General features: G+C 54.0%; 1 protein-coding gene across 1 annotated transcript in view; it reads right to left on the bottom strand.

The window, feature by feature from the left end:
* Nucleotides 1-169: 169 nt before the first annotated feature.
* Nucleotides 170-24506, bottom strand: part of rspry1 (ring finger and SPRY domain containing 1) — a 65983-nt gene continuing 41646 nt past the window's right edge. The window contains exons 3-15 of the mRNA XM_079260980.1: nucleotides 12150-12202; nucleotides 10359-10471; nucleotides 8956-9082; nucleotides 3974-4032; nucleotides 3525-3591; nucleotides 2994-3125; nucleotides 2790-2905; nucleotides 2569-2712; nucleotides 2371-2482; nucleotides 2148-2250; nucleotides 1882-2034; nucleotides 843-947; nucleotides 170-724 (exon numbers count right to left, since the gene is read on the bottom strand). Of these exons, the coding sequence (XP_079117106.1) occupies nucleotides 628-724; nucleotides 843-947; nucleotides 1882-2034; nucleotides 2148-2250; nucleotides 2371-2482; nucleotides 2569-2712; nucleotides 2790-2905; nucleotides 2994-3125; nucleotides 3525-3591; nucleotides 3974-4032; nucleotides 8956-9082; nucleotides 10359-10471; nucleotides 12150-12202 (1381 nt within the window). The 3' untranslated portion in view covers nucleotides 170-627. The remainder of the gene's footprint in view (nucleotides 725-842; nucleotides 948-1881; nucleotides 2035-2147; nucleotides 2251-2370; nucleotides 2483-2568; nucleotides 2713-2789; nucleotides 2906-2993; nucleotides 3126-3524; nucleotides 3592-3973; nucleotides 4033-8955; nucleotides 9083-10358; nucleotides 10472-12149; nucleotides 12203-24506) is intronic.

The following is a 24506-nucleotide window of genomic DNA, read 5'->3' as shown; positions in this document are numbered from 1 at the left end:
ATATATATATATATATATATATATATATATACATACATATATATACATACATATATATATATATATACATACATATATATACATACATATATACATACACACACACACACACACACATATATATATATATATATATATATATAGCCAAAAACAAGGAAAAGAGACACATGAAATGTGATAGTACCTTGGTTTAACACTGTACTACAGGCTGTCGCTCAGCCTTTAAACTGCAGACGCGTGCATGATGGAGATTAAATAGAAGCAGCCTCTTTGCTTCCCAGCAGCTGCTCCTGCTGTTAGCTGGTCTCCGCTCCTTGTTGCCTGGAAAACACACCAGTTGGGGGAAGTTTCTGATCCTTGGAGCAGCTTCTGCCATGAGCTGTCAGAAGGACACAAACAAGGAGATTTAGGCATGAACGGGGATCCGGCTGTGGTTCGATTCCCCCTCCTCTGATCTCCTGTTCTCCTTCTTTCCAGCCATCCCTCCCTGCCTCCTGCCACCAGAACTGTCCTCATCATGATATGGTGGAGGCTTCCCCACAGCCCTGCAGGGCGGGAGGGGGTGAGAGGAGGAGGAACTGTAGGCCTTGTGTGTTGCTCCTTGTAGGAGGAGGAGCAGAAAGTGTGTCAGGAGACATGTGCGATGAGTCTGATGCGTGTCTGGATGTCTTGGCGGCACAGGGGGCACGTCTCCAACTGTAAGGCACACTCCATACACAAACCACTGCAAGCAGAGAAGAAAGCATGTCATCATCCAGCAGGAGAAATGCCAGACAGACACACCAGATGGTGAATCATCTTATTGGAGGAGAATAGTGTGGGGTTATCAGGTGCCTACATACCCATGCCCACAGGGACGCAGCTCAGTGTCAGCCATGACGTCACAGCACAGCGTGCAGCAGTTGTCCCGGATGCTCACCTGCTTCAGTAAGGCCAGGCGCCGGTGTCTGGAAAACAGACGGAATAACGCCGTTTCCAGGAAGGCAGAAAGGAACCGGCACAACACTTAATGAGCTGATAGACGGGAATCTCCCCATCCACCTTTACCATCCATCCATCCATCCTTTCATCCACCCATCCATCCAACTCTGCGGGGGGGATCCCGAGGCGTTCCCAGGCCAGCCGAGAGATATAATCCCTCCAGCGTGTCCTGGGTCTTCCCCGGGGTCTCCTCCCAGAGGGACGTGCCTGGAACACCTCACCAGGGAGGTCCAGGAGGCATCCTGACCAGATGCCCGAGCCACCTCAACTGGTTCCTCTCGATGCGGAGGAGCAGCGGCTCTACTCTGAGACCTTTTAAAATTAATTCAGAATATTTTATTTCATTTCCCAGATAAAAAAAATAAGAGTATAAAATCAAAACTCCTCTACAAAGGAGATCTGCAGTTTGCTGACAACCTCATTGTGAAGGCTCAGATCGCTGGCTTCACACAAGCTGACCGTTCTCCAGTTGTCATGTTTACAGATTATAGCATTCATAGCAGCCACTTCACATGCACCAGAGCTGGAGCTGCCTCCTAGAGTTTCAGCATGCTGCCTACCTTTATAGCATAATCTGAGCTGTTTTCAGCTCAATACAGTTAAAAACCTTGGTTGGTTCTAATATCAGCAACACCGCGCCTCTCGCCTTGGTGTTGGCATTAAAAATACAGACAATGTGGAGTTTCAGGTTGCTCAACTGTCTGCAACTTGTAGAGAGGTTTAGTGTCTGGTATTTATGAAATAAAATATTGATAATGAGTCATGTCTGTTTCCTGGTGAACCTAAACAACTGTGTTCTAACAGGTGACTCACCTGTTGGACGATTATATACCGATTCCTAACACAACGTGGTCAGTCTGAGGCAACACAAATACCAGCTTGATCCGTTTCATTTTTTACCTTGGTAGGATGATCTTTTCACTGGGAAGCAGTGAGGCGAAGTCATTGAAGGTGCTGAACTTGACAGACGGTGGGTGACGGAAAGGCTTGGCCCCGAAGTTAAACTCACACTGCTGGTATGACATAAAGCTGGCGGCCGCAAAGAAACCAGACCTGACCAGAAGGAGCAGAGATACAGCGAGATGGGAGGGGAAAGAAGTAGACTTTAATGTGGGTTAAAGCAGTTTAGATGAGGGACAGGAATTCAGATGCTTGCTGGGACCTACGTGGTGGATGAGAAGACTTGTTTCTCTGGCGGCAGCGGATGTCCATTAAGATAAAATATCATCTGTTTTTTGTTCAGATCCAACAGGAAGCCGATGGCATCTCCTAAAGAGGAGAAAGCAGAATAAAGCAAAGCTTGCACCAGTTTCACTGCAGGCCAGATATCAGGCCGGTGAGGATGCTGCGGTCAGAACTCAGACTGAGAGCAAACTTTGTAGCACATACCCTCCTTCCAGCAGGGGTGAGAATGAGGTTTACTGCGAGCGTTGTACCAGATGAGCTGCCTGCAGCCATCGTACGCACACGAGTATTCGTCATCTCCGATCCCATAACCCTCCTGGGAGACAGAAAACACCTTGTGAACATGCACATGCCTCTGAACAGAAGCTGGAGACACAGGAAAGTAGAAACACTGATGAATACATGGTTTAGGAACTTGCTGTCCTTGGTGGCCCAACCGATCTGCATCACCCCCGATGTGATCACCGTCACCTCGTAGTACCAAACGCCTGAATCCACGCAGAACGTACAACGCACACTCTCAAACGATGAGGCGTCACATCGTGCCTGAAGACGGGTGCAAAAGCAAGCTTTAATATTAAAACCTCTGAGCTTCTTGCCTCTGCACATGCAGCCAGACCAACCTCCAGCCCAGTAGGGGAGATCTTGAGGTATTCGCTGACGTCGTTGCTGTTTAGCATGGCGTTGATATTGGTGAGGTTAACTTTCTCATACGTAAACTGACGACCTTCCTTCAGGACTGGACAGAAGAAAAACATTATTGAAGAAAGCTTCATGAATTCAAGGCAGCAGAAACTTTCAGCCTTTAAAACCAGGATTTCACTCACAAAGGTTGTCGAGGCTCCACTGCGAACAAAATCCAACCTGTCTCTTCAGGTAGTCAGGATGGTCCGCCCACGACTCCAGGACAGAGAGGCGATTGCTGATAGAAGACTCCGACACGGTGAGTTTGTTCTCACCTGAGGAAACGAGCAGGAAAAGATGCAATAAAGTCAGAAAGCAGAACATCACCGTGTTTATCAGAACTACACAGCAGGTAAGTTACAGTTTGGCTGCACTTACAACACAGTTCCCATAAAGCAGATAAAAGTCATGATGCATCGAGCTCTGCTAGCAGTAATAAGAATAAAAAGGCCTCTGTACGCAAACACGGACAGATTAAATCCTGTAAATACTGATCTGCTGCAACATTACAGCCATGTGCTGCATGCAGAGTAAGCCTAACACCTCTGTAGGCATGCTGTGGTATCTGGCACCGAGCTGTCAGCAGCACATTCTTTACGTCATGTAAGCTGTGAGCTGAGGCCTCCATGTTAAATCAGGTTTTTCATGCTGATGAATGCAGTCGGTGAGCTTACTGGTCTGGGAGAACTTCTCCAGAGCGATGAGAGCGAACAGCATGACGGTTGGGTGGGCCTCGGAGCTCTGGAACAGGCAGAAAAATGAAGAAATCATCAGTTTCACTCTGCAGAACTTCCTCATTTTACATGTTTCAATGACAAAAAAAGAAAAATAATCTTGTAATCTCTCCTGCTAACATGTAAAAGAAAACTGCTACAACAGTTGTTTTTATTTTTATCTTTTTTACGTCATCGTGTGAAGGTTTTAGGACCCATTAGGAAAATCTACAGCGTGACTGTAATGTGACAGAGCATGACTGGCCAGTAGGAACACCTGACAAGCTTAAAACTAGACTTGCACATGAGACTCAGCATCTAACTGCCAGGTGTGTTAATCACAAAAATCATCACATCTCAACAAGTTTATGCATCCCACAGCTTAACACCACGTACTACAGTCTGCTCACCAGGCTCTCCAGGAGGTACTCCAGGGTTCCAGGACTCAACAGTCCGATACTGGCTGGTCCTAGGAGGTAAGGAGGGGAGGCAGAAACATTCACACATTAAAAAGAACCTTTATAAACACAGAATCACATCCAAATAAATGAAGAAATTTTAGTTTTAAAACACATTGTCACATGGAAAAGTGCAGGTACAGGTGTGTAGCTGCAGTTACAGGTGTGTAGCTGCAGTTACAGGTGTGTAACAGCAGGTACAGGTGTGTAGCAGCAGGTACAGGTGTGTAGCAGCAGGTACAGGTGTGTAGCTGCAGGTACAGGTGTGTAGCTGCAGGTACAGGTGTGTAGCTGCAGGTACAGGTGTGTAGCTGCAAGTAAAGGTGTGTAGCTGCAGGTACAGGTGTGTAGCTGCAGGTACAGGTGTGTAACAGCAGGTACAGGTGTGTAGCTGCAGGTACAGGTGTGTAGCTGCAGGTACAGGTGTGTAGCTGCAGGTACAGGTGTGTAACAGCAGGTACAGGTGTGTAACAGCAGGTAAAGGTGTGTAGCTGCAGGTACAGGTGTGTAGCTGCAAGTAAAGGTGTGTAGCTGCAGGTACAGGTGTGTAGCTGCAGGTACAGGTGTGTAGCTGCAGATACAGGTGTGTAACAGCAGGTACAGGTGTGTAGCTGCAAGTAAAGGTGTGTAGCTGCAGGTACAGGTGTGTAACAGCAGGTACAGGTGTGTAGCTGCAGGTACAGGTGTGTAACAGCAGGTACAGGTGTGTAACAGCAGTTACAGGTGTGTAACAGCAGGTACAGGTGTGTAACAGCAGGTACAGGTGTGTAACAGCAGTTACAGGTGTGTAACAGCAGGTACAGGTGTGTAGCTGCAGGTACAGGTGTGTAACAGCAGGTACAGGTGTGTAGCTGCAGGTACAGGTGTGTAGCTGCAGGTACAGGTGTGTAGCTGCAGGTACAGGTGTGTAACAGCAGGTACAGGTGTGTAACAGCAGGTACAGGTGTGTAGCTGCAGGTACAGGTGTGTAGCTGCAGGTACAGGTGCGTAACAGCAGGTACAGGTGCGTAGCTGCAGGTACAGGTGCGTAGCTGCAGGTACATGTGCGTAGCTGCAGGTAAAGGTGTGTAACAGCAGGTACAGGTGCGTAACAGCAGGTACAGGTGCGTAACAGCAGGTACAGGTGTGTAGCTGCAGATACAGGTGCGTAGCTGCAGGTACATGTGCGTAGCTGCAGGTACAGGTGCGTAGCTGCAGGTACAGGTGCGTAGCTGCAGGTACAGGTGCGTAGCTGCAGGTACAGGTGCGTAACAGCAGGTACAGGTGCGTAGCAGCAGGTACAGGTGTGTAGCTGCAGGTAAAGGTGTGTAGCTGCAGGTAAAGGTGTGTAACAGCAGGTACAGGTGTGTAGCTGCAGGTACAGGTGTGAAGCTGCAGGTAAAGGTGTGTAGCAGCAGGTACAGGTGTGTAGCTGCAGGTACAGGTGTGTAGCTGCAGGTACAGGTGTGTAGCTGCAGTTACAGGTGTGTAACAGCAGGTACAGGTGTGTAGCTGCAGGTACAGGTGTGAAGCTGCAGGTAAAGGTGTGTAGCAGCAGGTACAGGTGTGTAGCTGCAGGTACAGGTGTGTAGCTGCAGGTACAGGTGTGTAGCTGCAGTTACAGGTGTGTAACAGCAGGTACAGGTGTGTAGCAGCAGGTACAGGTGTGTAGCTGCAGGTACAGGTGTGTAGCTGCAGGTACAGGTGTGTAGCTGCAGGTACAGGTGTGTAACAGCAGGTAAAGGTGTGTAGCTGCAGGTACAGGTGTGTAGCTGCAGGTACAGGTGTGTAGCTGCAAGTAAAGGTGTGTAGCTGCAAGTAAAGGTGTGTAGCTGCAGGTACAGGTGTGTAGCTGCAGTTACAGGTGTGTAACAGCAGGTAAAGGTGTGTAGCTGCAGGTACAGGTGTGTAACAGCAGGTACAGGTGTGTAGCTGCAGGTACAGGTGTGTAGCTGCAGGTACAGGTGTGTAACAGCAGCTACAGGTGTGTAGCTGCAGGTACAGGTGTGTAGCTGCAGGTACAGGTGTGTAACAGCAGGTACAGGTGTGTAGCTGCAGGTACAGGTGTGTAGCTGCAGGTACAGGTGTGTAGCTGCAGGTACAGGTGTGTAGCTGCAAGTAAAGGTGTGTAGCTGCAGGTACAGGTGTGTAGCTGCAAGTAAAGGTGTGTAGCTGCAGGTACAGGTGTGTAGCTGCAGTTACAGGTGTGTAGCTGCAGGTACAGGTGTTTAACAGCAGGTACAGGTGTGTAGCTGCAAGTAAAGGTGTGTAGCTGCAGGTACAGGTGTGTAACAGCAGGTAAAGGTGTGTAGCTGCAGGTACAGGTGTGTAGCTGCAGGTACAGGTGTGTAGCTGCAGGTACAGGTGTGTAGCTGCAGGTACAGGTGTGTAACAGCAGGTACAGGTGTGTAGCTGCAGGTACAGGTGTGTAGCTGCAGGTACAGGTGTGTAGCTGCAGGTACAGGTGTGTAACAGCAGGTACAGGTGTGTAACAGCAGGTACAGGTGTGTAACAGCAGGTACAGGTGTGTAGCTGCAGGTACAGGTGTGTAGCTGCAAGTAAAGGTGTGTAGCTGCAAGTAAAGGTGTGTAGCTGCAGGTACAGGTGTGTAGCTGCAGGTACAGGTGTGTAGCTGCAGGTACAGGTGTGTAACAGCAGGTACAGGTGTGTAACAGCAGGTAAAGGTGTGTAGCTGCAGGTACAGGTGTGTAGCTGCAGGTAAAGGTGTGTAGCTGCAGGTACAGGTGTGTAACAGCAGGTACAGGTGTGTAACAGCAGGTACAGGTGTGTAACAGCAGGTACATGTGCGTAGCTGCAGGTAAAGGTGCGTAACAGCAGGTACAGGTGCGTAACAGCAGGTAAAGGTGCGTAGCTGCAGGTACAGGTGCGTAGCTGCAGGTACAGGTGCGTAGCTGCAGGTACAGGTGTGTAGCTGCAGGTACAGGTGTGTAGCTGCAGGTACAGGTGTGTAGCTGCAGTTACAGGTGTGTAACAGCAGTTACAGGTGTGTAACAGCAGTTACAGGTGTGTAGCTGCAGGTACAGGTGTGTAGCTGCAGGTACAGGTGTGTAACAGCAGGGACAGGTGTGTAACAGCAGGGACAGGTGTGTAGCTGCAGGTACAGGTGTGTAGCTGCAGGTACAGGTGTGTAACAGCAGGTACAGGTGTGTAACAGCAGGTACAGGTGTGTAGCTGCAGGTACAGGTGTGTAACAGCAGGTACAGGTGTGTAACAGCAGGTAAAGGTGTGTAGCTGCAGGTAAAGGTGTGTAGCTGCAAGTAAAGGTGTGTAGCTGCAGGTACAGGTGTGTAGCTGCAGGTACAGGTGTGTAGCAGCAGGTACAGGTGTGTAGCTGCAGGTAAAGGTGCGTAACAGCAGGTACAGGTGCGTAGCTGCAGGTACATGTGCGTAGCTGCAGGTACAGGTGCGTAGCTGCAGGTACAGGTGTGTAGCTGCAGGTACAGGTGTGTAGCTGCAGGTACAGGTGTGTAGCTGCAGGTACAGGTGTGTAACAGCAGGTACAGGTGTGTAACAGCAGTTACAGGTGTGTAGCTGCAAGTAAAGGTGTGTAGCTGCAGGTACAGGTGTGTAACAGCAGGGACAGGTGTGTAGCTGCAGGTACAGGTGTGTAGCTGCAGGTACAGGTGTGTAACAGCAGGTACATGTGCGTAGCTGCAGGTAAAGGTGTGTAACAGCAGGTACAGGTGCGTAGCTGCAGGTACAGGTGCGTAGCTGCAGGTACAGGTGCGTAGCTGCAGGTACAGGTGCGTAACAGCAGGTACAGGTGTGTAACAGCAGGTAAAGGTGTGTAGCTGCAGGTACAGGTGTGTAGCTGCAGGTACAGGTGTGTAGCTGCAAGTAAAGGTGTGTAGCTGCAAGTAAAGGTGTGTAGCTGCAAGTAAAGGTGTGTAGCTGCAGGTACAGGTGTGTAGCTGTAGGTACAGGTGTGTAACAGCAGGTACAGGTGTGTAACAGCAGGTAAAGGTGTGTAACAGCAGGTAAAGGTGTGTAGCTGCAGGTACAGGTGTGTAGCTGCAAGTAAAGGTGTGTAGCTGCAGGTACAGGTGTGTAACAGCAGGTACAGGTGTGTAGCTGCAGGTACAGGTGTGTAACAGCAGGTACAGGTGTGTAGCTGCAGGTACAGGTGTGTAACAGCAGGTACAGGTGTGTAACAGCAGGTACAGGTGTGTAGCTGCAGGTACAGGTGTGTAACAGCAGGGACAGGTGTGTAACAGCAGGGACAGGTGTGTAACAGCAGGTACAGGTGTGTAGCTGCAGGTACAGGTGTGTAGCTGCAGGTACAGGTGTGTAACAGCAGGTAAAGGTGTGTAGCTGCAGGTACAGGTGTGTAGCTGCAGGTACAGGTGTGTAGCTGCAGGTACAGGTGTGTAGCTGCAGGTACAGGTGTGTAGCTGCAGGTACAGGTGTGTAGCTGCAAGTAAAGGTGTGTAGCTGCAAGTAAAGGTGTGTAGCTGCAAGTAAAGGTGTGTAGCTGCAGGTACAGGTGTGTAGCTGTAGGTACAGGTGTGTAACAGCAGGTACAGGTGTGTAACAGCAGGTAAAGGTGTGTAACAGCAGGTAAAGGTGTGTAGCTGCAGGTACAGGTGTGTAGCTGCAAGTAAAGGTGTGTAGCTGCAGGTACAGGTGTGTAACAGCAGGTACAGGTGTGTAGCTGCAGGTACAGGTGTGTAACAGCAGGTACAGGTGTGTAACAGCAGTTACAGGTGTGTAGCTGCAAGTAAAGGTGTGTAGCTGCAGGTACAGGTGTGTAACAGCAGGGACAGGTGTGTAACAGCAGGTACAGGTGTGTAGCTGCAGGTACAGGTGTGTAGCTGCAGGTACAGGTGTGTAGCTGCAGGTACAGGTGTGTAGCTGCAGGTACAGGTGTGTAACAGCAGGTACAGGTGTGTAACAGCAGGTACAGGTGCGTAGCTGCAGGTACAGGTGAACCATACCGGCCAGTTTCTCAGCCAGGCATCCCAGAACGGCTGTGGTGTTCCTGTGTTTGGCCGGGTTCAGGGCATCCTGTCGTGCAACAGCCGAACTCAGACTCAACATGTCAGAGAGCTTCTGGAGAGCATCCTGCATAACAAAACAACATGGATAAATAAACAAAACAACATGGATAAAAAAACAAAACATGGATAAATAAAACAAACTGGATAGATAAACAAAACAACATGATAAATTCCTGACAGAAAACATTGTGTGTATAAAGTATCTGTGAAACAAAACGAAAGCGGAGAGAAAGCTGGAAACTTCAGCCACAGCGTAGCTGAGAAAGAACAGCGTGACAACATGTTTATTTGGGTCAGAGCCGTGGAACGCCCTGAGATTACTCCGCTCGGCCAAACAGAGGGTACTACTTTGTCCAACGCTAACAAAGAGGTGTGTGAAGAGAGATTAGAGAGCAAAGGCCAAGACGGGACAGCTCATCTGAACCCGGTTCAGGAACCGAAACAAAAACTTTTCCTTGCAGTCAGAAAATGTTTCATTACTTTCTGCTGAAATATCTGACATGACTGCTGGAGATCAGAACCTGCTAAGAGAGGAGGAGTGTCTGCTCACATCGGTTGGAGACTCCAAGCAAATGCAAACTGTGCTGCTGCTTGGTCGAAGCGGCTCATAGTGGATTGGCTGAGAAAGACGGCACCTGAGCTGATGGGAGGAGACACTCGACTGTTTCTCCGCTACAGCAGCTACATACGAGACGCTAGACGTAACTTCGCTGCTAACTGCAGTTTCAGGGGGATTCTACTTCCTGTTTATACTCAGGTACAGATCAGGGATCCTCGTTCAGGTCGCTGTCCTGCAGGTTCTAGAAGTTTCCCTGCTGAGTCAGATGCGTTGGAGCAGGAAACTCCAACAACCTGCAGGTTCTAGAAGTTTCCCTGCTGAGTCAGGTGCGTTGGAGCAGGAAACTCCAACAACCTGCAGGTTCTAGAAGTTTCCCTGCTGAGTCAGGTGCGTTGGAGCAGGAAACTCCAACAACCTGCAGGTTCTAGAAGTTTCCCTGCTGAGTCAGATGCGTTGGAGCAGGAAACTCCAACAACCTGCAGGTTTTTAGAAGTTTCCCTGCTGAGTCAGGTGTGTTGCAGCAGGAAACTCCAACAGCCTGCAGGACACCGGCTATGGAGGATCCCTGATCAAAGCTAACTTTGCTTTCACGCATTGCGATGCTTCTTGTCTTGTAGATAAATTGTCGTGGTGTGAAATGTTTACGTCTCTGTGGCTGCGTGAAACCTGGTGGCCCCGCCCACCATAACAAGTCGTACAGCACAAAGAGATGTTATAGAAGACTATGGGGGGGGGGGTTGATCAGTGGGCTGCTTTTCCAGCAGTGAGTTGAGGTGCAGACCTTGGTTGGAAGAGGACATTCATCCAGTAAAAGGGTGATCACCGCAGGTCCAAGCGGATCATCCAGAGGGATCACTCGGACCAGGGACTGGACCACCTCTAGCCAGCCATCATCTGACAGGAAAACAAGAAGAATCTGATTACATTCCAGCTGCCTGGTAGCACAGAGACACATCAAACTCCTGCAACGACGGTTGTGCATCTAAAGGGTCTCTCTGAGGTTTAACAGTAAAAACTATGTGATAAAATCCTTCTGGATGTTTCATCTTTTACACGATTATTCATCTAAAATATTAATCTGAACGATGGGTGAACACAAGCTGCTTGATTTGTGTTTTACTGAGACTAGACGAGCAATGGGGTCGCTTCTCCACGTGCACGCTTGTCTGAACATCTGGAACATCATTAGTTCAGCTCTGATTTAGCAAAAGCATCCGAGCAATTCCCAGAGGTGTACTAGCTCCACCCACTTCACGGTGGAAGCATCGGAGGCGATTTGTGTGGATTTCAGGCAGCCTAGTTTCCCAGAATGCAATGCGGCACAAGCAGAAGGACGGCAGACAACTTTACATCCCGTTTTTTTTAGTTTACTTTTAGTAAAACTGCAGATACTGTGGCCTTTAATCCAAACACAGAGTTTACTCTCGTCCTTCCATGCTGGGAAATTTGGAGCTCGGAGTGAAACTAAGTATGTTTTTCAGCCTCCGATCCTGCATGCAGCAGCAGCCTCTCCAACAGCATGCCGAACGCAGTGCAGCTGCTGATGAATAACGCTGCAGTTCATCAAACAGAAACGCCGGCTGAAGGTTTCCTGTTCGGGTACCTGTGAGGCTCCATGTCTGCAAGCCAACAACCAGCTTGGCTGCTGTCGAGTCATCCGAGCATGACACACACACACATTAACTTCAAGGCTTCTACGCGCACACACATGCAACATGCACAACATGAGGATCAAACCAAATACACACTCATCAGATCACAGCCTGGTATGAAACCATCCACCACTTATTTCTCCATATTCTTCTCTGTATTCACAACCCTAACCCAACAACAGCTTCGACTAACAGCCGCTGTTACATCAGAGCAGAGCTCCCCTGAGCCGTGACACACCTGGCTTTCTGACACGAGGAACCACACCTGGCTTTCTGACACGAGGAACCACACCTGGCTTTCTGACACGAGGAACCATACCTAACGGAAGTGCAGCGAGATCAGATAAAAATGTGGGAACATTGTGATAATAAGCAGAATTAACTTTACAAGATGCAACCTGTCACAATAACATATAAACGAAGGGATCTTAGAGGAAAATGGTGTCAACAACGTGTCAAACTAAATGTTTTACAACAGAAAGTATGACATGCTCTCCAGGCTGCCACCATGCAACTTCCTCAGGGGTCCTCATAAACAACCCACGAGTTCAGCTGGAGGAGGGGGGGCCTCATGACGGACCTGCTGAAATTCCTGGAACTCTTACAGTTCACTCAGATCCGCTTGACAATCTGAGAAACTACGTAACTTTAAATCTGCAATCCAAGTGTTGCTTTGGTTTCAGTTTGAGTCTGGAAGGTTTCTGCTTCCACATCCAATCACATCTGTAGTCACCGATATCTGCAGTTGATCGCCGATATCTGCAGTCGATCGCTGATATCTGCAGTCGATTGCCGATATCTGCAGTCGATTGCCGATATCTGCAGTCGATCACCGATATCATTTCAAACAAATAGAACCAGCATGATTTGCCTTGTTGCTTTGTGTTTATTATGTCGGGTCTGGAAGTGTATTTCCTCACCCGTCTCTGCCATCTCATGCAGCGTGATCATGGAGTAGGGAGGCTCTTGGTCACTGAAAGACAAAACAAGCCATACATGACATGTCACACAAACATGTTGACAGACATATTCATGTGTTTGGTTTTAGGCAAATACTGAAAGCAGTAAAACCTCTAAGGCTGTTCTGACCCTGCGACTGTCACTGCAGCAGTAAAATAAAGATCTGATTCTCATCTTGTTGCGTTTCTGATGCCTGCCATGTTACGCAGCAGAGGTTGAAGTTAATTGAGACAGATTTGCATCAGCTCAGTCTCTTTATGTCACGTCATGACAGATGCAATGAATTTACAATAACAGATAGCAGGTGATCATCAAGATACAGTTTGAAAATAAAGTCATTACATCCATACTTTGTTTCTGACAAACCCAGAAGCGTCACAGTGAACAGCTTCTCTTCCCATGAAGGACAGAGAGATGAAGACCCAGCGTTAAAACAGGCAACTCAGTTTTATGCAACAGGAAACACAGAACAGCATGACAACTTTGTACGATCCACGTTTTAGGAGTTCTGATCCGATATCCGGAACGTGAATTTCTGCCGATACCAGACCTGTTTATGTGAACATTATTGTGACTATGGTTATTACTGCTGTTATAACTATCTAAGTTATCATTAGGTTGTAATAAATGACCCATCCTTTCTGAAGTTACCTCACCAATATAAATATAATAACATTACAGATCTGACAATTTGAACAAGTTTTATTCTGATTTGGCACATTTTACCTAAACACAACTATAAATGTGTGGTTTTGGAACAAAGATCCGGCCTTTCGTGCCGTGTTCCGCATCACATGCAGCTCTCTGACTCTTGACTTGCGACCAGTAAAGCAGCCGCTGGCTTTCTGAAAATGTCGCAGTCGGACAGAGTCGCAGACGGACAGAGTCGCAGACGGAAAGAGTCGCAGTGGCACAGAGTCGCAGACGGAAAGAGACGCAGTGGCACAGAGTCGCAGACGGACAGAGTCGGAGACGGACAGGGTCGCAGACAGACAGAGTCGCAGACGGAGAGAGTCGCAGACGGACAGAGTCGCAGACGGACAAAGACGCAGTGGCACAGAGTCGCAGACGGACAGAGTCGGAGACGGACAGAGTCGCAGACTGAAAGAGAGGCAGACGGAAAGAGTCGCAGACGGACAGAGACGCAGTCGGAAAGAGACGCAGTCGGAAAGAGACGCAGTCGGAAAGAGACGCAGTCGGACAGTGTCGCAGACGGACAGAGTCGCAGACGGACAGGGTCGCAGACGGACAGAGTCGCAGTGGCATAGAGTCGCAGACAGACAGACGCAGTCGGACAGAGTTGCAGACGGACAGAGACGCAGTCGGAACGAGTCGCAGACGGACAGAGTCGCAGACGGACAGAGTCGCAGACGGACAGAGACGCAGACGGACAGAGACGCAGTCGGACAGAGACGCAGACGGACAGAGTCGCAGACGGACAGAGTCGCAGACGTACAGAGACGCAGACGGACAGAGTCGCAGACGGACAGAGACGCAGACGGACAGAGTCGCAGACGGACAGAGTCGCAGACGTACAGAGTCGCAGACGGACAGAGTCGCAGACGGACAGAGTCGCAGACGGACAGAGACGCAGTCGGACAGAGACGCAGTCGGACAGAGACGCAGACGGACAGAGACGCAGACGGACAGAGACGCAGTCGGACAGTCGCAGATGTACAGAGTCGCAGATGTACAGAGTCGCAGACGGACAGAGACGCAGACGGACAGAGACGCAGACGGACAGAGACGCAGACGGACAGAGACGCAGACGGACAGAGTCGCAGACGGACAGAGTCGCAGACGGACAGTCGCAGATGTACAGAGTCGCAGATGTACAGAGTCGCAGACGGACAGAGACGCAGACGGACAGAGACGCAGACGGACAGAGACGCAGACGGACAGAGTCGCAGACGGGCAGAGTCGCAGACGGGCAGAGTCGCAGACGGACAGAGACGCAGACGGACAGGGTCGCAGACGGACAGGGTCGCAGACGGACAGTCGCAGACGGACAGAGTCGCAGTCGGACAGAGTCGCAGTCGGACAGAGTCGCAGTCGGACAGAGTCGCAGTCGGACAGAGTCGCAGTCGGACAGAGTCGCAGACGGACAGAGTCGCAGACGGACAGAGTCGCAGACGGACAGAGTCGCAGTCGGAAAGAGACGCAGTCGGAAAGAGAAGCAGTCGGACAGTGTCGCAGTGGCACAGAGTCGCAGACGGACAGAGACGCAGTGGCACAGAGTCGGAGACGGACAGAGTCGGAGACGGACAGAGTCGCAGACTGAAAGAGACGCAGACGGAAAGAGTCGCAGACGGACAGAGACGCAGTCGCAGATGGACAGAGTCGCAGACGGACAGAGACGCAGAGTCGCAGACGGACAGAGACGCAGACGGACAGAGTCGCAGACGGACAGAGACGCAGTGGCAAAGAGTAGCAGTCGGACAGAGTCGGAGACGGACAGAGTCGCAGACTGAAAGAGACGCAGACGGAAAGAGTCGCAGACGGACAGAGACGCAGACGGACAGAGACGCAGACGGAAAGAGTCGCAGACGGAAAGAGTCGCAGATGGACAGAGTCGCAGACGGAAAGAGACGCAGAGTCGCAGACGGACAGAGACGCAGACGTACAGAGTCGCAGACGGACAGAGACGCAGTGGCACAGAGTCGCAGTGGAACAGAGTCAGAGACGGACAGAGTCGCAGTCGGACAGAGTCGCAGTCGGACAGAGTCAGAGACGGACAGAGTCGCAGACTGAAAGAGACGCAGACGGAAAGAGTCGGAGACGGACAGAGTCGCAGTCGGACAGAGTCGCAGACGGACAGAGTCAGAGACGGACAGAGTCGCAGTCGGACAGAGTCGCAGTCGGACAGAGTCAGAGACGGACAGAGTCGCAGACTGAAAGAGACGCAGACGGAAAGAGTCGGAGACGGACAGAGTCGCAGTCGGACAGAGTCGCAGTCGGACAGAGACGCAGACGGACAGAGACGCAGACGGACAGAGACGCAGTCGGACAGAGTCGCAGACTGAAAGAGACGCAGACGGAAAGAGTCGGAGACGGACAGAGTCGGAGACGGACAGAGTCGCAGACGGACAGAGTCGCAGACGGACAGAGTCGGAGACGGACAGAGTCGCAGACTGAAAGAGAGGCAGACGGAAAGAGTCGCAGACGGACAGAGACGCAGTCGGACAGAGACGCAGTCGGAAAGAGACGCAGTCGGAAAGAGACGCAGTCGGAAAGAGACGCAGTCGGACAGTGTCGCAGACGGACAGAGTCGCAGACGGACAGAGTCGCAGACGGACAGGGTCGCAGACGGACAGAGTCGCAGTGGCATAGAGTCGCAGACAGACAGACGCAGTCGGACAGAGTTGCAGACGGACAGAGTTGCAGACGGACAGAGACGCAGTCGGAATGAGTCGCAGACGGACAGAGTCGCAGACGGACAGAGTCGCAGACGGACAGAGTCGCAGACGGACAGAGTCGCAGACGGACAGAGTCGCAGACGGACAGAGACGCAGACGGACAGAGACGCAGTCGGACAGAGACGCAGTCGGACAGAGACGCAGTCGGACAGAGACGCAGACGGACAGAGACGCAGACGGACAGAGTCGCAGACGGACAGAGTCGCAGACGTACAGAGTCGCAGACGGACAGAGACGCAGTCGGACAGAGACGCAGTCGGACAGAGACGCAGACGGACAGAGACGCAGACGGACAGAGACGCAGTCGGACAGTCGCAGATGTACAGAGTCGCAGATGTACAGAGTCGCAGACGGACAGAGTCGCAGACGGACAGAGACGCAGACGGACAGAGACGCAGACGGACAGAGTCGCAGACGGACAGAGTCGCAGACGGACAGAGACGCAGACGGACAGGGTCGCAGACGGACAGAGACGCAGTCGGACAGTCGCAGATGGACAGAGTCGCAGTCGGACAGAGTCGCAGTCGGACAGAGTCGCAGTCGGACAGAGTCGCAGACGGACAGAGTCGCAGTCGGACAGAGTCGCAGTCGGACAGAGTCGCAGTCGGACAGAGTCGCAGTCGGACAGAGTCGCAGACGGACAGAGTCGCAGACGGACAGAGTCGCAGTCAGACAGAGTCGCAGTCGGAAAGAGACGCAGTCGGAAAGAGAAGCAGTCGGACAGTGTCGCAGTGGCACAGAGTCGCAGACGGACAGAGACGCAGTGGCACAGAGTCGCAGACGGACAGAGTCGGAGACGGACAGAGTCGGAGACGGACAGAGTCGCAGACTGAAAGAGACGCAGACGGAAAGAGTCGCAGACGGACAGAGACGCAGTCGCAGATGGACAGAGTCGCAGACGGACAGAGACGCAGAGTCGCAGACGGACAGAGACGCAGACGGACAGAGTCGCAGACGGACAGAGACGCAGTGGCACAGAGTCGCAGTCGGACAGAGTCGGAGACGGACAGAGTCGCAGACTGAAAGAGACGCAGACGGAAAGAGTCGCAGACGGAAAGAGACGCAGACGGACAGAGACGCAGACGGACAGAGACGCAGACGGACAGAGACGCAGTCGCAGATGGACAGAGTCGCAGACGGAAAGAGACGCAGAGTCGCAGACGGACAGAGACGCAGACGGACAGAGTCGCAGACGGACAGAGACGCAGTGGCACAGAGTCGCAGTGGAACAGAGTCAGAGACGGACAGAGTCGCAGTCGGACAGAGTCAGAGACGGACAGAGTCGCAGACTGAAAGAGACGCAGACGGAAAGAGTCGGAGACGGACAGAGTCGCAGTCGGACAGAGTCGCAGTCGGACAGAGACGCAGACGGACAGAGACGCAGACGGACAGAGACGCAGTCGGACAGAGTGGCAGACTGAAAGAGACGCAGACGGAAAAGAGTCGGAGACGGACAGAGTCGGAGACGGACAGAGTCGCAGTCGGACAGAGTCGCAGTCGGACAGAGACGCAGACGGACAGAGACGCAGACGGACAGAGTCGCAGTCGGACAGAGTCGGAGACGGACAGAGTCGCAGACTGAAAGAGACGCAGACGGAAAGAGTCGCAGATGGACAGAGTCGCAGACGGACAGAGACGCAGAGTCGCAGACGGACAGAGACGCAGTGGCACCGAGTCGCAGTCGGACAGAGTCGGAGACGGACAGAGTCGGAGACGGACAGAGTCGAAGACTGCGGACAGAGAAGCAGACGGACAGAGACGCAGACGGACAGAGACGCAGACGGACAGAGACGCAGTCGAAAAGAGACGCAGTCGAAAAGAGACGCAGTCGAAAAGAGACGCAGTCGAAAAGAGACGCAGTCGGACAGTGTCGCAGACGGACAGAGTCGCAGACGGACAGAGTCGCAGACGGACAGAGTCGCAGTGGCACAGAGTCGCAGACGGACAGAGTCGGAGACGGACAGAGTCGCAGACGGACAGAGTCGCAGACGGACAGAGACGCAGTGGCACAGAGTCGCAGACGGACAGAGTCGGAGACGGACAGAGACGCAGACTGAAAGAGACGCAGACGGACAGAGTCGCAGACGGACAGTGTCGCAGACGGACAGAGTCGCAGACGGACAGAGTCGCAGTGGCACAGAGTCGCAGTGGCACAGAGTCGCAGACGGACAGAGACGCAGTGGCACAGAGTCGCAGATGGACAGAGTCGGTGACGGACAGAGTCGCAGACTGAAAGAGACGCAGACGGAAAGAGTGGCAGACGGACAGAGACGCAGACGGACAGAGACGCAGTCGGAAAGAGACGCAGTCGGACAGTGTCGCAGTGGCACAGAGTCGCAGACGGACAGGGTCGCAGACGGACAGGGTCGCAGACGGACAGAGTCGCAGACGGACAGAGTCGCAGACGGACAGAGACGCAATCGGACAGAGTCGCAGACAGACAGAGACGCAGTCGGAAAGAGTCGCAGACGGACAGAGACGCAGTCGGAATGAGTCGCAGATGTACAGAGTTGCAGACGGACAGAGACGCAGTCGGACAGAGACGCAGTCGGACAGAGACGCAGACGGACAGAGACGCAGACGGACAGAGACGCAGACGGACAGAGTCGGAGACGGACAGAGACGCAGTCGGAAAGAGACGCAGTCGGACAGAGTCGCAGACGGACAGAGTCGGAGACGGACAGAGACGCAGACGGACAGAGACGCAGACGGACAGAGTCGCAGACGGAAAGAGTCGCAGTCGGACAGAGTCGCAGACGGACAGAGTCGCAGTCGGACAGAGTCGGAGACGGACAGAGTCGCAGACTGAAAGAGACGCAGACGGACAGAGACGCAGTCGGAAAGAGACGCAGTCGAAAAGAGACGCAGTCGGACAGTGTCGCAGACGGACAGAGTCGCAGACGGACAGAGTCGCAGACGGACAGAGTTGCAGTGGCATAGAGTCGCAGACGGATAGAGACGCAGTGGCACAGAGTCGCAGATGTACAGAGTCGCAGTCGGACAGTCGCAGACGGACAGAGTCGCAGTCGGAAAGAGACGCAGTCGGAAAGAGAAGCAGTCGGACAGTGTCGCAGTGGCACAGAGTCACAGACGGACAGCGACGCAGTGGCACAGAGTCGCAGACGGACAGAGTCGCAGACGGACAGAGTCGGAGACGGACAGAGTCGCAGACTGAAAGAGACGCAGTCGGACAGTGTCGCAGACGGACAGAGTCGCAGACGGACAGAGTTGCAGACGGACAGAGTCGCAGTGGCACAGAGTCGCAGACGGACAGAGACGCAGTGGCACAGAGTCGCAGACGGACAGAGTCGGAGACGGACAGAGTCGCAGACGGACAGAGTCGCAGTGGCACAGAGTCGCAGACGGACAGAGACGCAGTGGCACAGAGTCGCAGATGGACAGAGTCGGTGACGGACAGAGTCGCAGACTGAAAGAGACGCAGACGGAAAGAGTGGCAGACGGACAGAGACGCAGACGGACAGAGACGCAGTCGGAAAGAGACGCAGTCGGACAGTGTCGCAGACGGACAGGGTCGCAGACGGACAGGGTCGCAGACGGACAGGGTCGCAGACGGACAGGGTCGCAGACGGACAGAGTCGCAGACGGACTGAGTCGCAGACGGACAGAGACGCAGTCGGACAGAGTCGCAGACGGACAGAGACGCAGTCGGAAAGAGACGCAGTCGGAAAGAGACGCAGTCGGAAAGAGACGCAGTCGGACAGTGTCGCAGACGGACAGGGTCGCAGACGGACAGGGTCGCAGACGGACAGAGACGCAGTCGGACAGAGTCGCAGACGGACAGAGACGCAGTCGGAATGAGTCGCAGATGTACAGAGTTGCAGACGGACAGAGACGCAGTCGGACAGAGACGCAGTCGGACAGAGACGCAGACGGACAGAGACGCAGACGGACAGAGACGCAGTCGGACAGTCGCAGATGTACAGAGTCGCAGACGGACAGAGACGCAGACGGACAGAGACGCAGACGGACAGAGACGCAGACGGACAGAGACGCAGACGGACAGAGACGCAGACGGACAGAGTCGGAGACGGACAGAGACGCAGTCGGAAAGAGACGCAGTCGGACAGAGTCGCAGACGGACAGAGTCGCAGACGGACAGAGTCGGAGACGGACAGAGACGCAGACGGACAGAGACGCAGACGGACAGAGTCGCAGACGGACAGAGTCGCAGACGGACAGAGACGCAGTGGCACAGAGTCGCAGTCGGACAGAGTCGCAGTCGGACAGAGTCGCAGACGGACAGAGACGCAGACGGACAGAGACACAGTCGCATACGGACAGAGTCGCAGACGGACAGAGACGCAGACGGACAGAGTCGCAGACGGACAGAGTCGCAGACGGACAGAGACGCAGTCGGACAGTCGCAGTGGCACAGAGTCGCAGTCGGACAGAGTCGGAGACGGACAGAGACGCAGTCGGACAGAGTCGCAGACGGACAGAGACGCAGACGGAAAGAGTCGCAGTCGGACAGAGACGCAGTCGGACAGAGTCGCAGTCGGACAGAGTCGGAGACGGACAGAGTCGCAGACTGAAAGAGACGCAGACGGACAGAGACGCAGTCGGAAAGAGACGCAGGCGAAAAGAGACGCAGTCGGACAGTGTCGCAGACGGACAGAGTCGCAGACTGAAAGAGACGCAGACGGACAGAGACGCAGTCGGAAAGAGACGCAGTCGAAAAGAGACGCAGTCGGACAGTGTCGCAGACGGACAGAGTCGCAGACGGACAGAGTCGCAGACGGACAGAGTTGCAGTGGCACAGAGTCGCAGACGGATAGAGACGCAGTGGCACAGAGTCGCAGATGTACAGAGTCGCAGTCGGACAGTCGCAGACGGACAGAGTCGCAGACTGAAAGAGACGCAGTCGGACAGTGTCGCAGACGGACAGAGTCGCAGACGGACAGAGTTGCAGACGGACAGAGTCGCAGTGGCACAGAGTCGCAGATGGACAGAGACGCAGTGGCACAGAGTAGCAGACGGACAGAGTCGGAGACGGACAGAGTCGAAGACTGAAAGAGACGCAGTCGGACAGAGTCGCAGACGGACAGAGACGCAGACGGACAGGGTCGCAGACGGACAGAGTCGCAGTGGCATAGAGTCGCAGACAGACAGAGACGCAGTCGGACAAAGCCGCAGACGGACATAGACGCAGTCGGAATGAGTAGCAGACGGACAGAGTCGCAGACGGACAGAGACGCAGTCGGAATGAGTCGCAGACGGACAGAGACGCAGACGGACAGAGACGCAGACGGACAGAGTCGCAGACGGACAGAGACGCAGTCGGAATGAGTCGCAGACGGACAGAGACGCAGACGGACAGAGACGCAGACGGACAGAGTCGTAGACGGACAGAGACGCAGACGGACAGAGTCGTAGACGGACAGAGACGCAGACGGACAGAGACGCAGACGGACAGAGTCGCAGACGGACAGAGTCGCAGACGGACAGAGTCGCAGACGGACAGAGTCGCAGTCGGACAGAGTCGCAGTCGGAAAGAGAAGCAGTCGGACAGTGTCGCAGTGGCACAGAGTCGCAGACGGACAGAGACGCAGTGGCACAGAGTCGCAGTCGGACAGAGTCGGAGACGGACAGAGTCGGAGACGGACAGAGTCGCAGACGGAAAGAGACGCAGACGGAAAGAGACGCAGACGGAAAGAGTCGCAGACGGACAGAGACGCAGACGGACAGAGACGCAGACGGACAGAGACGCAGTGGCACAGAGTCGCAGTCGGACAGAGTCGCAGTCGGACAGAGTCGGAGACGGACAGAGTCGCAGACGGACAGAGACGCAGACGGACAGAGACGCAGACGGACAGAGACGCAGTCGCAGACGGACAGAGTCGCAGACGGACAGAGACGCAGACGGACAGAGTCGCAGATGGACAGAGACGCAGTCGGACAGTCGCAGTGGCACAGAGACGCAGTCGGACAGAGTCGGAGACGGACAGAGACGCAGTCGGACAGAGTCGCAGTCGGACAGAGTCGCAGACGGACAGAGTCGCAGTGGGACAGAGTCGGAGACGGACAGAGTCGCAGACTGAAAGAGACGCAGACGGACAGAGACGCAGTCGGAAAGAGACGCAGTCGAAAAGAGACGCAGTCGGACAGTGTCGCAGACGGACAGAGTCGCAGACGGACAGAGTCGCAGTGGCACAGAGTCGCAGACGGACAGAGACGCAGTGGCACAGAGTCGCAGATGTACAGAGTCGCAGTCGGACAGTCGCAGACGGACAGTCGCAGTCGGACAGAGTCGCAGACGGACAGAGTCGCAGACGGACAGAGTCGCAGACGGACAGAGTCGCAGACGGACAGAGTCGCAGTAGGACAGAGTCGCAGTCGGAAAGAGACGCAGTCGGAAAGAGAAGCAGTCGGACAGTGTCGCAGTGGCACAGAGTCGCAGACGGACAGAGACGCAGTGGCACAGAGTCGGAGACGGACAGAGTCGCAGACTGAAAGAGACGCAGTCGGACAGTGTCGCAGACGGACAGAGTCGCAGACGGACAGAGTCGCAGTGGCACAGAGTCGCAGACGGACAGAGACGCAGACGGACAGTCGCAGACGGACAGAGACGCAGACGGACAGAGACGCAGTCGGACAGAGACGAAGTCGGACAGAGTCGCAGACGGACAGAGTCGCAGACGGACAGAGTCGCAGACGGACAGAGACACAGACGGACAGAGTCGCAGACGGACAGAGACGCAGTGGCACAGAGTAGCAGTCGGACAGAGTCGGAGACGGACAGAGTCGCAGACTGAAAGAGACGCAGACGGAAAGAGTCGCAGACGGACAGAGACGCAGACGGACAGAGACGCAGACGGACAGAGACGCAGTCGCAGATGGACAGAGTCGCAGACGGAAAGAGACGCAGAGTCGCAGACGGACAGAGACGCAGACGTACAGAGTCGCAGACGGACAGAGACGCAGTGGCACAGAGTCGCAGTGGAACAGAGTCAGAGACGGACAGAGTCGCAGTCGGACAGAGTCGCAGTCGGACAGAGTCAGAGACGGACAGAGTCGCAGACTGAAAGAGACGCAGACGGAAAGAGTCGCAGACTGAAAGAGACGCAGACGGAAAGAGTCGCAGATGTACAGAGTTGCAGACGGACAGAGACGCAGTCGGACAGAGACGCAGTCGGACAGAGACGCAGACGGACAGAGACGCAGACGGACAGAGACGCAGTCGGACAGTCGCAGATGTACAGAGTCGCAGACGGACAGAGACGCAGACGGACAGAGACGCAGACGGACAGAGACGCAGACGGACAGAGACGCAGACGGACAGAGACGCAGACGGACAGAGACGCAGACGGACAGAGTCGGAGACGGACAGAGACGCAGTCGGAAAGAGACGCAGTCGGACAGAGTCGCAGACGGACAGAGTCGGAGACGGACAGAGACGCAGACGGACAGAGACGCAGACGGACAGAGTCGCAGACGGACAGAGTCGCAGACGGACAGAGTCGCAGACGGACAGAGACGCAGTGGCACAGAGTCGCAGTCGGACAGAGTCGCAGTCGGACAGAGTCGCAGACGGACAGAGACGCAGACGGACAGAGACGCAGACGGACAGAGACACAGTCGCATACGGACAGAGTCGCAGAAGGACAGAGACGCAGACGGACAGAGTCGCAGACGGACAGAGTCGCAGACGGACAGAGTCGCAGTCGGACAGTCGCAGTGGCACAGAGACGCAGTCGGACAGAGTCGGAGACGGACAGAGACGCAGTCGGACAGAGTCGCAGACGGACAGAGACGCAGACGGAAAGAGTCGCAGTCGGACAGAGACGCAGTCGGACAGAGTCGGAGACGGACAGAGTCGCAGACTGAAAGAGACGCAGACGGACAGAGACGCAGTCGGAAAGAGACGCAGTCGAAAAGAGACGCAGTCGGACAGTGTCGCAGACGGACAGAGTCGCAGACTGAAAGAGACGCAGACGGACAGAGACGCAGTCGGAAAGAGACGCAGTCGAAAAGAGACGCAGTCGGACAGTGTCGCAGACGGACAGAGTCGCAGACGGACAGAGTCGCAGACGGACAGAGTTGCAGTGGCACAGAGTCGCAGACGGATAGAGACGCAGTGGCACAGAGTCGCAGATGTACAGAGTCGCAGTCGGACAGTCGCAGACGGACAGAGTCGCAGTCGGAAAGAGACGCAGTCGGAAAGAGAAGCAGTCGGACAGTGTCGCAGTGGCACAGAGTCACAGACGGACAGAGACGCAGTGGCACAGAGTCGCAGACGGACAGAGTCGCAGACGGACAGAGTCGGAGACGGACAGAGTCGCAGACTGAAAGAGACGCAGTCGGACAGTGTCGCAGACGGACAGAGTCGCAGACGGACAGAGTTGCAGACGGACAGAGTCGCAGTGGCACAGAGTCGCAGACGGACAGAGACGCAGTGGCACAGAGTAGCAGACGGACAGAGTCGGAGACGGACAGAGTCGAAGACTGAAAGAGACGCAGTCGGACAGAGTCGCAGACGGACAGAGACGCAGACGGACAGGGTCGCAGACGGACAGAGTCGCAGTGGCATAGAGTCGCAGACAGACAGAGACGCAGTCGGACAAAGCCGCAGACGGACATAGACGCAGTCGGAATGAGTCGCAGACGGACAGAGTCGCAGACGGACAGAGACGCAGTCGGAATGAGTCGCAGACGGACAGAGACGCAGACGGACAGAGACGCAGACGGACAGAGTCGTAGACGGACAGAGACGCAGACGGACAGAGACGCAGTCGGAATGAGTCGCAGACGGACAGAGACGCAGACGGACAGAGACGCAGACGGACAGAGTCGTAGACGGACAGAGACGCAGACGGACAGAGTCGTAGACGGACAGAGACGCAGACGGACAGAGACGCAGACGGACAGAGTCGGAGACGGACA

The sequence above is a fragment of the Telmatherina bonti genome, assembly GCF_933228915.1.
Source record: "Telmatherina bonti genome assembly, chromosome: 2".
NCBI lineage: Eukaryota > Metazoa > Chordata > Actinopteri > Atheriniformes > Telmatherinidae > Telmatherina > Telmatherina bonti.
Note: the sequence above shows the minus strand (reverse complement) of the source record. Positions and strands in the feature narration are given on the sequence as shown.